The sequence below is a fragment of the Filicampus tigris genome, chromosome 5 (assembly GCF_054856515.1).
Source record: "Filicampus tigris isolate MCC_2025a chromosome 5, RoL_Ftig_1.0, whole genome shotgun sequence".
Classification (NCBI taxonomy): domain Eukaryota; kingdom Metazoa; phylum Chordata; class Actinopteri; order Syngnathiformes; family Syngnathidae; genus Filicampus; species Filicampus tigris.
This window is the reverse complement of record NC_141221.1, coordinates 3,906,002-3,921,491: the sequence shown is the minus strand read 5'-3', so window position 1 is coordinate 3,921,491 and position 15,490 is coordinate 3,906,002. Positions and strand designations below refer to the sequence as shown.

Genomic DNA, 15,490 nt, shown 5'->3' with positions numbered 1-15,490 from the left:
CAAATAAGAGGGGGTGGGGGTGGGGGGGGGGGGGGGACTCCACATGATTTCAGCGTCGTTCCCACACGTGCGTTCGTGTAAAAGCGCCTGTCTGGCGCTCTGATTGACCTTCTGTTCACTTGTCTTTCGGCTCTTGTGGCAGAGGATACCAAGAAGCGTGCCCAGTTTATGTAACTCGGGCATGCTGGGAAGCACATACCATGTTGTCATCCTCACGCATCCTTAAAAATGAGACAAGCACTCCTGGCAGACACGTCGCTGTCTGGCACGTCCCTGTGTCACCATGGAAACCCAGCATCAGGTCAGGAATTGTTGCTCCTAGACTCTTGTAGCGCTCAAACAAACAAATGTGCACTTTCAGAGAGACGCTGCTTTACTTTGTGTATTATACAGCCTTTGTCTTGGCCGTTATCCAACACATGTATTTAACCCTTTGAAGGACATTAGAATACTTAGAAATTGAAAATGTTGAGCCCAAAAACTACTGTAGTACACTACAAGACCTCAAGAAATAATTTTGTTTTTTCAATAATATGGTCATTTTTTAATAACCTCACCACATTGCTATTATCTTTTTAATTACTATTAAAACGGAAGTCAACCCAAACATATATTTTTTAAGAATATGTTCTATGCAAGACCACTAGTTGAAACACAGCATTGGGATTAATATTGTGTTTGTGGAATATGAGTTAAGCAACAAAATCCACCCGTTTTTAGCCTTCTCAGGGGGCGGCCATTTTGTCAGTTCTGTCGACGGAAAATGACATCACACACCTTCAGGGCTCAGGTAACGACCAATCATAGCTCAGTTTCAGAAAACAGGTGAGCCCTGATTGGTCGTCTGTAATGTCATTTTCAGTCGACAGAAGTGACAAAATGGCCGCCCGCTGAGATAGCTAAAAATGAATCATAATGCCTTGTTTCAACTAGTGAGCCTGCATAGAACATATTCTTGAGAAAAATATGTTTCGGTTGACTTTAACTGCCTTACCCGTATGCAGTTGCAATCAAAATGATTCAATCCCCATCGCAAATTCTATTTTAAAAGGTTACTTAGGTAATTTTTTTTGCATTGTAACAACAAAACACAACACCTGGACTTGGAGGTTAAATTGTTTAATTCCTTATCATAACAGTCTACTTCAATGGGGAAAATTGAGGAAGCTTGGTTAAGTTCTAGGGCTGCCTTGCTAAATCCAGCACAAGGTCTCTTGAATCTGTTCAGGGTACAATGAAATCTCAAGATTCTGGTGCAAACACTTCACACTGCTTGAAAGTTTGGTTATGGCAAGACCTAAGACCTAATACGATACGCACTAAGAAAACACACAAGAAAATAAAACAAACTAGTCTGAGGGGGCATTCTGTGTTTCTTGATGGAAACCCTATTGAACATCTATGGGGGAGGCTGAAACAACCAGTTTGGAGAAGTCACCCTTTGAACCTGAGACAAGTAGAGACGTTTTCTCAGGATGAACCGGGCAAAATACTCTTTTGCATTTATTTCTCAACTCCAGCCCCCTGTTACATTATCTCACTGCATGACAAAATTGTCATGTAACTGCATGTTTGTCATTGTTTGAATACCGACTCTCCCATCAAAGATTTCGTGAATGTGTTTTGGTGTTGGTATTGCTATTTGGTTTTGCTATTGCATGATACCAGGGGGTTCATGCGGCGGTCAGGGGGTCAACATGACAGTTACTGTACTCGGACAGAATGTGTGCTTTGGTATTACACACTAGATGTTATTTGGCAGAAGTTTGAAAGAATGCCCTTCATAGTCTCTTGCATACACTTGGTGGGTGAGTGCGTGTGTATGTGTGTGCCAGACAAACCAACGGGTGAAGGGTGCCTGATGACTCAAGCCCGCACTTCTTTCAAAGTGACCCATCAGCACACTTTGCCCTGCTGAGAGTGCCTTCTTGTGTATGTTAACACTTAAAAGTCACCAGTAAATGACTCAGGGCTCCACTGATTATGTTCCATTCTAAGTTCATTTTTAGAAAACAGTGGGCTGCTTGTTGAGCCGCATCATATACTGTACATGTGTACATCTTCCACTGAAACACTCTCAGGCTATTGAAATGCTCATCATCTATAGGTAGACCTACATTAAATGAGAACATTTTAGCGTGATGATGAGTGATTGCATTTCACGATGTGAGAACATTTGATTGTATCAGCAAGTCACTTGCGTGATTTCTTTGGAACTCTTTTTTTCTATGCCAGTTGCATTTCTATTGTATGAGAGCTGTTCTGTCTCATGTGTGAGAGGATTTTTGTCGCGGTGTCAGAGTGCTTCAGTAGTGTGGCTGGGAGCCAAAAAAAAAAAAAAAGAATCTGTAGTATGGATGAAATATGCCCCTTGCGTCCCTTTATACACACGCACGCGCACACGCACGCACACGCGTTGTGGGCAGAACCTGTTCGAGGGATGGCCTTGCTCATAGTTGATAGCACATTTTCAGCTTTTCACACTAAGTCAGAAGCAGGATTTGGACTCACCAGCTGATAAGGTAAGGAGATGACTCCGTAAAATTGATTTTTACAAAATCTTATTTAAGCAGCTTTTTCAACACTTGGGGATGTTTCATTTGAACTCGAGGAAGTTAGCTAGCTATGGGGGTTGAATCCAGATCACACAGTGAGAGAGTTATTTTGAAACAAATCACCGGTGTCGTGGGTGTGTGTCGAGGTCTTCCACTCGGCTCTGCTCACACGTTATTTTCTCTCCTGACGTCACTGGAGACGGAACCGGCGGTTCGCGCACACTAGAAAAGAGCAACACAGCACCGGGGCGGAGCGCAAGGAGAAGCCGGGCAAGCCGATCGAAGCATGGTGATGTGAGCACCCACCACCTCCTTTCTTTTCGGTAAGACTTCAATCCATCCTCCTTTTTATTTCGCTTTTATTCAATAGCCATATTGTGGGGTTTTGAACGTTTCATCCTCCATTATAGCTCGTTTACAATAATGAGTGCGGCGTACCGGGTTTTCCACACGGGGGAAAAAAAAAGTGTTGTGATGTTGTAACGACCATTTCCTTATAATATTGTGCCTATCTATTGTATTTATTGACCACAGCATTTGTGCTCTTTGTGCCCATTGCAGTGGACAGTAAAGGCTGAGACTGTAGCTGCTATTCACTATTCAGTCCCACACTGTGTGTATTATTTGCAATTATTTACAAGAATCATTGATGTGCTGTGGATGATGAGCAGGTTGGGAGAAGCCCTTTGACAAGCAGCTGATGGGGATTCCTAGTCTATGCATTATAGCTGACTTCAATAGCAATAAATCAGCATCACCATGGCAACACTATAAGGTCGCCTCTTTGTCCACTCTGTTGACTTGGAGGAGAGTCCTTGAGTTAACTCTCTGTGGCTGAACATTTTATGAGCGAGTAGTTCCGCACATACACGTTGCAAATTAACATGAGGGGGAAAAAATGAAGAAAACGATCGTTAAAATATCTGAAAACCACCAAGTCTGAAGAAAAATGTTTAAAAGTGCAGCAAAGTAAACATTTGCAGTGATTCACAGACACTTTATAGACCCCCCCTCACACAAAAATTACATTTCTTAGTCATCATTTTATCATAGTGTGTTGCAAATTAATGTTTCACTTTCTTGTTAATTCTATTTGGCATAGATGCTGCCTTGTGAAGATCAACATGGTCAATCACGATCAACAATTACTAATTTGAGCAACTATCTATAACCTAAGATAGGCAATCAAATAAAAATGTGAAATAATCCATTTTTGAGGGGGATTTATGTTTACTGATCATGCAATAGTTGACTGACGTCCCTTCAGGCAGCTTTGGATCATTTGCCATGAACCTTGACCTTCAAGCTATGACCTTTGAGAATCTCTGAAACAAAACAAGTTATGGTGAATATGAAGTGTTTTTGTGAAAGAGTGAAAATCACTCAAATCGACGAATGGATCCTTCATCAAAAATCAAAATGCACACATCAATTCATTTTTTTCCCCCTGTAATCAATTAATTAATTCTTGTGCCATAGTCACTCATCCGAGTTAGCTACCTGCTAGCTATATGGTTCATTCATATATACTGTAAGGTTACAGATAAGCAGGGATGGTTCCATAGCCCCGTCAGAAATATGCATCGCCTCAATTACGCCCCTCCACCATTCCGTCACAATTGTGTCTGCGCCTCCACAGCCAGAGCGTGAGTGGGGGAAAGGCTTGCAAGTGCATGCAGTCATGGGGAAAGACTACTACAAGATCCTGGGCATTCCCAAAGGTTCCAACGAGGAGGAGATCAAGAAGGCCTATCGGCGCATGGCCCTGCGCTTCCACCCTGACAAGAACACAGAGGCCAATGCCGAAGAGAAGTTCAAAGAGATCGCCGAGGCCTACGAGGTGCTTAGCGACCCCAAGAAGAGGCTCGTTTATGACCAGCTAGGAGAGGAAGGTAAGCGGAGGCTTTATGGCCTGCAGAAAAACGTTCAGGCTGCCCAAATGAAGCCTTGTTAAGGGGAGTCTATGATGGATTTACCGCACACTTGCACAATCTAATGAGATCCGATAGAACAGTTGTGTCAAAAATGTGGCCTGGACAAAGATAATTAAGCAAACAGATGCAGTGCAGTTCTACACTACTGTAAACTACAACCACAATAATACACACGTTGTTAAAGGGAAGTCAACGTAAAAATGTTCTCATGAATATTGCATTTGCGGAATATGAGTTCAGCAGCAAAATCCACTCGTTTTTAGCCATCTCAGGGGGGCAGCCATTTTGCCACTTTTTGTTGACTGAAAATGACATCACAGTTGCTCAGGGCTCGGGTAACGACCAATCACGGCTCACCTGTTTTCTGAAGCTGAGTCGTGATTGGTCGTTACCTGAGCAACTGTGATGTCATTTCAGTCGGCAGCAAGTGGCAAAATGGCCGCCCCTGAGATGGGCAAAAATGGGTGGATTTTGCTGCTTAACTCATATTGCACAAACGCAATATTCATCAGAATTCTGTGTTTGGACTAGTGAGGCTGCATCGAACATATTATTGTCAAGAATGTTTTGGGGTTGACTTCGGCTTTAAATTAAAACAGGGTCAAGCAAATTGATACCGTTTTATGATTGCGTCTCATTACATTGTACCTAATGTTGTGACTTGTGGGTGTAGTTATTGAAATAGCTCGTGAACCAACTTAGCATCTTAGGCACGAGTGCTGCTTGAGGGTGTCACTCACTAAGCTTACAGACACATGGCTGAGATAGATGAGATATGAATAGCAGTGACTGCTGGAGTTTGCATCTGTGGGTGTTTGGTGTCAGGCTAAGTGCGTGTGTGTGAACGTGCGTGCGTGTGCATGTGTGTGTGTGTGTGTACTTGTGTCTTGAAGGCTCTGATACACTAAACCGACGTCGGAGGCCGTTAAGCGTCGTTGCGTATTTAAGCGCCGTCTGATTGGTGTAGTGGCCACCGTCGAAGTGTCGTAACTCGTCTGTAAGCTTCTTGGGGCGCACGCCTCCACTGCCTTACTGCCTCCAATCCTCTTACAAGTAAAAGAGCGAGGGTTGACGACGTAAGTATTTCACAGTACCGCGCCAAGAACGTGACGGTTAACTTCGCGCGGGAGTACATCGTGAGCGAAGAATATAGCTGAAATTCATCGTTTACGTTGTTATAATCAGCCCCCGGCCAACAGCTTTCCGGTTGGAGTTTTCTAACCATGAGAAATGGTGACTACCGCCGCCGATGGTATGGAAGGGTATTACATCTTATGCACGCGCAGAAGGTTCTTAAATGGTCAGCGTTTTGCCAGCGTGACGTGCCGATAGCCGTGTTGCCACTGTTGGTGAACGTCGTTTTGGTGTAGCAGGGCCTTTAGGGATGGAGTTGCCCGGTATTGTATACAAGCTAACAAACACGCTCATCTATTTTGTACAATGTCCCTTGTCTAGACCTTATATTATCGGTAGTATTATTACAATATTGGAAATTAACAGAGATGGGCACGTGAACCTTTTTTGCCGGTCCGTCCTCTGTCCTCCGTCCTCGACCTGGACACATTTCTGTCCGGGGGGGGATAAACGGACCGCAAATTTGAATTTTTAGGAAAAATGCCCAGCTCCGGGTTGGACTATCAATAGTTTGACTTGAATAAAGGAAATACTGTTCTGCATGCTTTGATAACACAAAGTAGCAAACCATTGCTTTGGAATTTTATAAATAAAATGACCAACGGTCAGTTCACCTGTATTTTATATGACATCGCAACAGGTTTCAAGACGGGAGGCAGCAGCTCGTCCGGTGCCCCCGGTACTTCAACGCACCACTACACCTTTCATGGAGACCCCCACGCCACCTTCGCCTCCTTCTTCGGTGGCTCCAATCCCTTTGACATGTTTTTCAGCGCCAACCGCAGCCACGGCCGCGCCAACGGCTTCTCCTTCCACAACGACCACGGCAATGATGCCGAGCAGGACGTGGACACGGAGGAAGATGAGCACTTCGCTCACTTCGGGAGGCAGTTTGGCTTTGTAGGAGGGATGAAAAATGGCTTCCCGGGGGAGGGCCGGAGAAGGAGGGGCGGGCCTTCGGAGTGCCTGGGGGGAGCTCGAAAGCAGCAAGACCCGCCGGTGGTCCACGAGCTGAAGGTCTCGCTGGAGGAGATCTTCCACGGCTGCACCAAGCGCATGAAGATCACACGCCGCAGGCTGAACCCGGATGGGAGGAGCTTGAGGACCGAGGACAAGATTCTCAACATCGTGATCAAGAAGGGCTGGAAGGAGGGCACCAAGATCACCTTCCCCAAAGAGGGCGACCAGACCCCTGAGAATATTCCTGCTGACATTGCCTTTGTGCTCAAAGACAAGGGCCACACCCACTTCAAGAGAGACGGTTCCAATATCATTTTTCACTGCAAGATCAGCCTCAAAGAGGTAAGTCACTCTACTTTCATTTCTTCATTTTCTGATTTGTTTATCAATCTGAGTCAAGATCCTACATCGAAGAAGTCTCTTTATTTTTTTGCCGAAATGGTACGCGCTCATTCTGCAACGTGCCAAGATTCCGCAACCCAATCCCAAGATTCTGCTCCAACGTGCCCAGTTAGCGGAGGAGTAGCTAGCGCTGGCTACTAGCTGACGGCAAACAGCAGCGTGATGGAAGATTTTAGGAGAGGTCCGGTATCCTGCATGGACCTCTACTAAAATCACTTTCTGCTTCTGCCGCATCAAGGACTGCGCCTCTCAATTTTTTAAAGGGAAAGAGAGGAGTCGCTTCGATTGGCGGCGAATCAAATCGGCGGTTTTTCACGCCCACAATGGCGCAAAATGCCAGCTTTGAACTAAATCCAGCTTCATGCGTCTGCAAAAATACCAACTTGGGCTAGACTTACACAGTTGCACGAATGCATAGCCCCAAGAGTTCTTTGCGGGATACGTATTTAGAAAATGACCATGTACCAGCCATGTATTGCTGAGTCAAAAATGTCATGAAAAATGGCCAAAAGGAAAGGATGAATCGGTCCTCACACTTCTGGTGTCTCTTTTTTTTTTTCCGAAAATCAAATCATCCGGAAACCATTTATTACTTAATGGTAATGTTGCAAGCTGAGTTTGACATGATGTGTTTCGGATGGTATATTTAGGGCTGAAACTCAACAATATGGGTAATTATTCACATATTAACGGGGGTCACCCACTATTTGCACATTTTTGCTATTCGCGTCGGGACTTGGTCCTTAATCTTAACCCCCGCCAATAGCGAGGGTTCACTGTCTTGTTGAATGACAGGCTGTCAATCAACACTAAAAGTAGAATGGATGTGTGGCATCCTACTAGACTATGTACCTATAATGTTGTGGACAGTGAGTGTATTTTTAGATCCCTTTTATCGTTCCAACCTGGGCAGAAAAGGTGCGACTGAGTGGTTAGTCATCAAAAACCATTTGTGTGCGCGCGTGTGCGTGGGTGTGTGTTGAATCAGCCTTGAGGGGATCCTCCGCCATCGTTTTGTCGTGAATGTGATGTCCTCGTGTGACTTGCGCCGAGCCGCCTCGCTCCCCTTGCTGTGCAACTCGAGCAGTCAACGCCGTTGGAAGTTGCACGCGGCCGATGTAAACATGCATTCAAGGCAGCCTCTGCTTGCTTGTACATTTACGCGCATACACATCGAATAGTCAAAAACAGACGGTGGTGTGCACTTGTCTGACACGACGAGCAAGGCATTTTAATTGAAGTGCGCCCACCAGGTCGCGGAGTGCAGCACGACTCGGGCTTCTTAGTGCGTGAACTACACAAATTGCCATGTCTGTCAAATAGCGCTGCGCCGCTGCCACTTTCCGGCACTAAATGGAAGACGTTCTCAAATATGTCAGGGTAGCTATTTGGACTCAAGTCAACATAATATTAACAGTTTCCCTTTTGCAAAAAGTTCACTCTCACTCACTTCATGCACTGGGAAACAATGGGAAGACGTGCGCCAGTGTCCTTCGATGGTGATTAGACTGCACATATCCACAGCCAAAGTGTTCAGCTCCTACAGCAGCCACATAGGCAGCTCGTGAAGGGATTTGGGGGATGTGGGATGGGGGTAGGGCAGCTGTAACTGGGGGGTATTAGGCAAATGGGTCGAATGATTCAGTATCCAAAGCAAGGAGAAGCTCTTATTCCTTCCCTGAAAATGTGATGCTGAATGCTGTCTTGTACAACACAAGTGTTGTATTAACGCTTTGAACGCTGTCGACGGCAATTGCCATTAACGGGAATCCTAACGAGGAGTGCCGTCGACGTCGTTTGCCGTCAACTACGCTGCAAGCAGATTGGGATTGATCAAAGCCATTGTCACGCTAAATCGACAAAGAGTGTCACAAAAGAGAGAAAAGTTGACTGGGATTTTTTTAATTCAGAAGTAGAAGCAATGACGTGTGTGTACATACACGCAAACACATGCACAAGTGCATGGCACGATGCACGTACACGCACACACTACTAAATACTACTACGACTAAATAGCCTGCAAATAGTTTGTAAAGTTTGTCAAACGTAGATAGTGAAGTAAAGTTACATTATTTGTAGTAAGTAAATAGTTTTCGGACCAGTTAAATGATACTGGATAATTGCCCACAGCGCATTTTACTGTTTGGCAAATACGTGTTTCGAGCAATGAAAATCAGCGTTGGCACTACTGGACACTTCAATAGGTACACCTGCGCAAGCCAGAGGGGTTTCTAATGTTGTTGTTTTTTGGGGGTTTTTTGTAAGCTACGTAACGTCAAAGTACAGCAAGAGTTGTGTATCCGTAATTTTGTCCATATTATGTACACTGGCTTGACTTTTACACTGGACGTCTGATGTGTCATGGTAACCAGTCTATACATTGCAAGAGGATGAGCCAGTACTGCCCATCACAATCACAGACACATTGTACAGCAGCATTGTAGATAAAAAGCATCTGATGTCATGTTTGGAAAAGTCAAGCATGTCCTCTGTTGGGCAAGCGGCTGCTCTGCTGACCTGAACCTCCCCACAAGTTCACAAGTCTGAACCTGGTGGTTTAATTTCCCACCAGACGAGACAGCAAAATCCCCTGAACGTAGCACCATATTGGGTGAGTGTAATGACAGCGACTGGTTTCATTTAGAGCTTAAGCAAGTGTCCGTATAGACCAACTCACGATTACATCATGACATTACATCAATGTCTGGTGGCCTTGGATGGAAACACCCTTTAGATGTAAACCTGAACTAATATAAAACTTTTTTTTGTAGCATGGTTGGTTGAAGTTTACGGCTTAGAGATTTAACATGTCTGCATTTTAAACTGCCCATTTTAAAATATCTGTGACAGAATGTATAGGAGCAGGTAAAGAAAGCTGATATACATGTTTTTTTTTCCCAATTGAATTTCATTTGAAAAGTTATGGGTTCGAATTTGGGCTCACCAACATCACGACATTGCTGTCGCTTTTAAGACACAAGTGTGTGGAAATATTTGACCAAAAGTGAGACCGGTAGCAGGGCCATTCGCAAAATACAATCTATCCTCAAATACAATAAAAGTACAAGTGAGAAACGGGGAAATAACGTTTTTGGGGAGCCTGCATTCCTACAGTTTCACATCTTACAAGGCACTATTATGCTGGTGAGTTGTATTTTCATCATTTATTGTTCTTTCTATGCCGGTCTGTCGAAATGTGCCCTTCCCTGAAACTGGTCCGTGGTACAAAGAAGGTTAGAGAGTTAAGGGCCGCTTGTAAAAAAAATATCCTTATCCTCGATGGATATTTTTTTTTACAGCGGCCCTTAACTAATCGAGTTAGACTCGACTTTCACAATGGCGTCATCTCCCAAAAAAATCTTGACTCATTCACCCCCTAATGTAATTAGTAGAACTATTACTGTATAATGTGAATTATTTGTTTTCCTAGAGTGAGCCAACAGCCTGGAATACTCCCGTTTGTATGTTGGTGGTTTTTTTTGTGGGTCATTGAAATGTTTAATGAATCCTTAATCGCGTTATTATCCATTTCTAAAATGGATTAGCACCATTGATTTACATCATGGCACTGGTGAGTTACATAACAAGTCTGCCTATAGAAGAAATGTAGTCCCTGGATTTTCAGTGAATTAAATTTTTGTTACTTCAGTAACATGATGAGGGATGCTCACCAAGAAACATGAAGTCCTGATAAGCAACAAATTCTGTTTAAATGGATGCTGAAAGAGGAAGTCAACCCAAACATTTTTTTTTTTTCAAGAATATGTTCTATGCAGGCCCGCTAGTTGAAACCCGGCATATTCTGATTAATATTGCGCTTGTGGAGTATGAGTGAAGCAGCAAAATCCACCCCTTTTTAAGCCGTCTGAGCGGGCAGCCATTTTGTCACTTCTGGCGAATGAAAATGACATCACAGCTGCACGGGGCTCAAGTAACAACCAATCACAGCTCACCTGTTTTCTGAAGCTGACCAATGATTGGTTGTTATCCGAGCCCTGAGCAACTGTGATGTCATTTTCAGTCGACAGCAAGTGGCAAAATGGCCGCCCCCTGAGATGGACAAAGACAGGTGGATGTTACTGTTTAAATCATATTCTACAAACACAGTATTAATCACGGCTCAGCTTCAGAAAACAGGTGGGCTGTGATTGGTCGTTACCTGAGCCCTGAGCAACTGTGATGTCATTTTCAGTCGACAGCAAGTGACAAAATGGCCGCCCCTAGAGATGGCTAAAAACGAGTGGATTAACTCTTATTCCACAAACGCAATATTTATCCGAATGCCTTGTTTCGACTAGTGGGCTTGCATGGAACATATTCTTGAAAAAAATATGTTTGGCTTGACTTCCTCTTTAAATTTATCAGGCATTGTGAAGGTAATGAAGCTTTGCATGTGTGTGTGTGTGTGCATGTGTGTGCGCGTGCCAGACGGTGTGACAAGCCCTCCAACTATTTACGCGCTCAGCCGATTCCTGCCTCTCTTCATTAGCGCTGGCCATGAGAAGGTTGCTAAAATTAGTCTCGCTGCAATGTGTAGCTCCTCCACACACGCACGCACACACACAAAAGCACAAAAGATTTTCCACTACATTTTGTGATTTTCTTGCTCTGGACGAAGCCCCGCATTCTTTCTCCTAAAAAGATTCGAGGCCTCTTTCACACACTTAATCTTGGTATTTGCTCATTAGTATCGGGCACCGATGGAAGATAAACTTTATTTCTTCGTAGTTCTCGGAAGCATGAAGTCATGACTATATCGGTACTCGTGGCTTCGGACTTTCATTCCTCGCAAGAGTATTCAGCGGCCATCTATTTCTCCGCCCTGCAGGCGTTGTGCGGCTGCACCGTCAGCATCCCCACGCTGGAAAAGCGGCTCATCTCCCTGCCCTGCCAAGACATCATCAAACCCGGGACGGTGAAACGACTCCGGGGGGAGGGCCTGCCTTTCCCCAAGAGCCCCTCACAACGCGGCGACCTCATCGTGGAGTTCTCGGTGCGCTTTCCCGATAGGATCCCGCCACAGTCCAAAGAGATCATCAGACTACACCTCCCTCCGTCGTAAGAATCACACACAAAGGTGGATCTGGAGTGTCGGCGTTATGAACCCTTCCCGTGATCCATGTTAGTCCACGCAGCATTTTGACAGCTACTCTCTGGATGGAATTACACACTCGCCTGACACTTTATTAGGTACGCTTGCACAATCGAATGAGATCCAGTACAAGGGAGCTGTAAACAAACATTCTGCCTTGACAAAGGTTTCATTGACGCCGTCAGAAAGGCAATGTTTATGTTTTGTCGTTGTTGTGGCTTACAGTGGGTTGGGGATTACACCAAGCCGTATTTCCGACAGTTTGCCTCCTTGGTTGAGCAACAGCCGAAGTAGAATATGGCTCTGCCGTACTTCCTCAAATAGTCAATATGAACGTCGTGCCTCAAATAATTGGTGGCTATGTCACGTCACTGACATCCGTGCCAAATTAGTATCAAATCTAATCGCGTTTTATTTATATAGCGCTTTTCATACATGGAAATGCAACTCAAAGCAATAAGAACCTCCAAATACACAACATAAAAAGAAGAATAGTGTTAAGCGTTGTTCGTAAATCTTGATTCATTCATTCCGATCCAACATGAGACTGGTTTAATTGTTGCAGTGTAGGGTATATTTTAAACATTTTCACCAAATAAAACAATAGTATTTTATTTTGAAAATGTACCTGGACGAATAAAGGACTACTCTGCAGTCGATCACATATCCCTGGCCACTATTTGAGGAAATACAGAACAGTGTATTCAAGTATCCAACAGGTGACGCGTCAATTTGATTTATTTGTTTTGTTTTCTTTTACCACAGTATCTTTCAAACTATTTTCAAAACAATCAGTGGTATCTATCAGTGTTTTGTTTTTTTTTTTTAATGCGCCATTTGTGTGATCTTCTTCTATTTCTACTAAGACGTTTACAACAGCGCCGTTTACTTCTTCTTTGACCATACCGGCGTTTCTTTCAACCTACTGAAGCGTTGCGTCTTCATGACGTCGCCACGTGATCTGTCTCCCTCACTATCAGTCGTCTCAACGCTTTGTATTGCCCCCCGTCACTATTATCTGTCATCTATCACCACGACTGGAATTGGAATACGAATGGGGAGTGACAATCATATACTGAAACAGCAGTATAAGCTCAGAACCCGCACAGAACATCGGTGCTTTCCGTTGGAACCACAAAGCCAGGCTCGCGATTTATGTGCCTTCGCCAGGTGTATCGCGCGCGCTCACACGCAAACACAGATAACAATGTAACACAAAACCAGCCATGTGAAATGCTCAGCAGATGAGCAACTGTAAGCAAACAACCTTAAAAGCAGTCAACATATTGTACTGTATTATAGAAATCCTCATGAGGAATCATTGATCTTGCTGTCAAGTGCAATTCCGCACAGGTTGGACTTCCCAGAGGAAGTTCAAGTACAACGGAATAGAGACGGATAATAAATACTGTAGTAGTGATGCCTCTGGGGATGCCATCTTGATGCTTGTTTTGTTTTGCTTTCACTTGTCATTTGATGGCCATGTCTTGGTGCTACTGTGAACAGTGCCAACAACATAACAACTTGGTGTCTACTTCTTTTTTGTTTCATGGACTATTTATTCATTAGTATTTACAATTTGCTTGTGCCATGCGTATCATTTGTACATTGATATTTGCACTTTTTTAAAGTAGAAGCCCTTGTACAGTAGATACAACATTATAATAGTGCTTCAGCTGTGCCATGTTTCACCTGTAGGGGGCTCTGTTAACCCCCTTAGGCTATTTCTACACTATTTAACGGGCAGCCATTTTCAAATGAGTGTTGGCCATAACATTAGGTACACTTGCACAATCTAACGAGATCCAATCTCCTGTATCGGTTCGCATTTATATTCATGCAAGTGTACTTAATGAAGTGGCCAGTGATTGTGTACTGTGTTGTTTAAGGGGAAACGCCCCGATCAATAACACTGGTCGACAAATTTCAATCAGAGATGGCATTATGCGTCACTAAAAATATTTGGAATGTTGATTTAAAAATGTCTTTCCTTTTTTTTCGCGCACATCAGGTTTTTGAGATATTTTCATATAAAATGTTTAAGTTTGACCAATAAAGCTCGCACAATAAGGATTTTACCATGTGTTGTAATTTATAGCTATAACGTTTCAGAAAAAAAATGCCCCTGTTGCAGAACGTAACCCTGAATTCATAAATATTACCAAAAAATAGTCTTTATTATTATTATTATCATTATTATTATTATTATTATTATTATAAAAACCTGATATGGAGAAAAAAGTGATCAGATTAGGAATTAGAGCAAAAAAATAATAATCTATAAAAGTTTACTAGTTTGCATCTCTGATTTAAAAAAAAAAAAAAAGTAATTGTTGATCAGTGTAAAAGTAAATAAATGCACTTGACATAAAAATGACAATAAGCGTGTCCTAATGTGAAGTTGGCTCCAGCCAGAATGCTGCTGCTGCGGGAAAACTCGCCGCGTCTGTGTATTTGCCACTATTTATTGTTTTAATATGGCAACAAATAAACCAAATGTTTGAACTCGCTGGCATGTGTGTGTTATTATAGAAATGCGTAAAAATGATTGCCTGAAATAACAGATTCAAAATCATTCCACTGGCACACTGCATTGTAATAAAGAGAATAGCATCATTATCATTGCAATGATCGCCTACTTTGCTGGTGTATGGTAACGGTGGGCATGCGAGGACAGGTTGTACTTACATGAATATGTCTGTTTAAAGTTTTGTTCAGTACTTTGACAAACACACACTAAAACAGATGTTTATTTAAAGGGGAAATCAAACTTTACAATAGTATGTTGTATGCCGCCCCAATAGTCTAAACGTGGTACTCTGAGAAACATTGCATTCGTGGAGTATGAATTAAGGAGCAAAGTCTACCTGTTTTTATCCATTTCAGAGGGCGGCCATTTTGCCACTTGCCACTTTCGCACGCCGAGCCGTGGATGGTTGGAAAACTGGACCTTTAGAGCTTTAGGAACTACAGTGGAGACTTCCTCCGCCTAAACCCATGACTGAGAATTTGGTTTATAAACGTGGCTCTCATTTCATTTCAGGAATGTGCAGTCATCCTTGTCCTCTTCTGTTTCTTCGTCCATTTTGACTCCCAACTCCCTCGCCTCACACACTTTCTGGCTGTTGACCTTGTCCAATGACTTACGATAATGCGGCGATTGAAAAAGTCATTTTGAGAATGTCAATTCACATCTGAGAAATCTACCAAAGTGATTGACGGAGAACTGCAAGAAATAGAATTGCATCCATTCCGGACTTTATTACCAACTTGAATGAAATGTGTGTTTTCGCCATAAGAAACACACATGATGCGAAAAGCATTTTCACAGCATGTGCGCGGATGTACTGAGTCCTGTGGAGTTTGGACATCAGACATCATTGGTTACAGATAAACAAGTTAGAAGACTTTGA

The 15,490-nt window shown here is 43.3% G+C and overlaps 1 protein-coding gene across 4 annotated transcripts; it reads left to right on the top strand.

Annotated features, from left to right (window-relative positions):
* The first annotated feature begins 91 nt into the window (after positions 1-91).
* dnajb5 (DnaJ heat shock protein family (Hsp40) member B5) lies at positions 92-14,582 on the top strand. Of its 4 annotated transcripts, none has more exons than XM_086031770.1 (5): positions 92-301; positions 2,782-2,878; positions 4,195-4,447; positions 6,264-6,925; positions 11,814-14,582. In XM_086031770.1, exons 3-5 carry the CDS (start codon positions 4,237-4,239, stop codon positions 12,045-12,047), a joined length of 1,107 nt encoding a protein of 368 aa, XP_085887896.1. In that variant the 5' UTR covers positions 92-301; positions 2,782-2,878; positions 4,195-4,236; the 3' UTR covers positions 12,048-14,582. The 4 variants fall into 4 exon arrangements, with proteins under 4 accessions (XP_085887896.1, XP_085887895.1, XP_085887893.1 ...); XM_086031769.1 differs by having other exon boundaries at positions 2,755-2,878; XM_086031767.1 differs by lacking the exon at positions 92-301 and adding an exon at positions 2,411-2,522 and having other exon boundaries at positions 2,755-2,878.
* Positions 14,583-15,490: the final 908 nt, after the last annotated feature.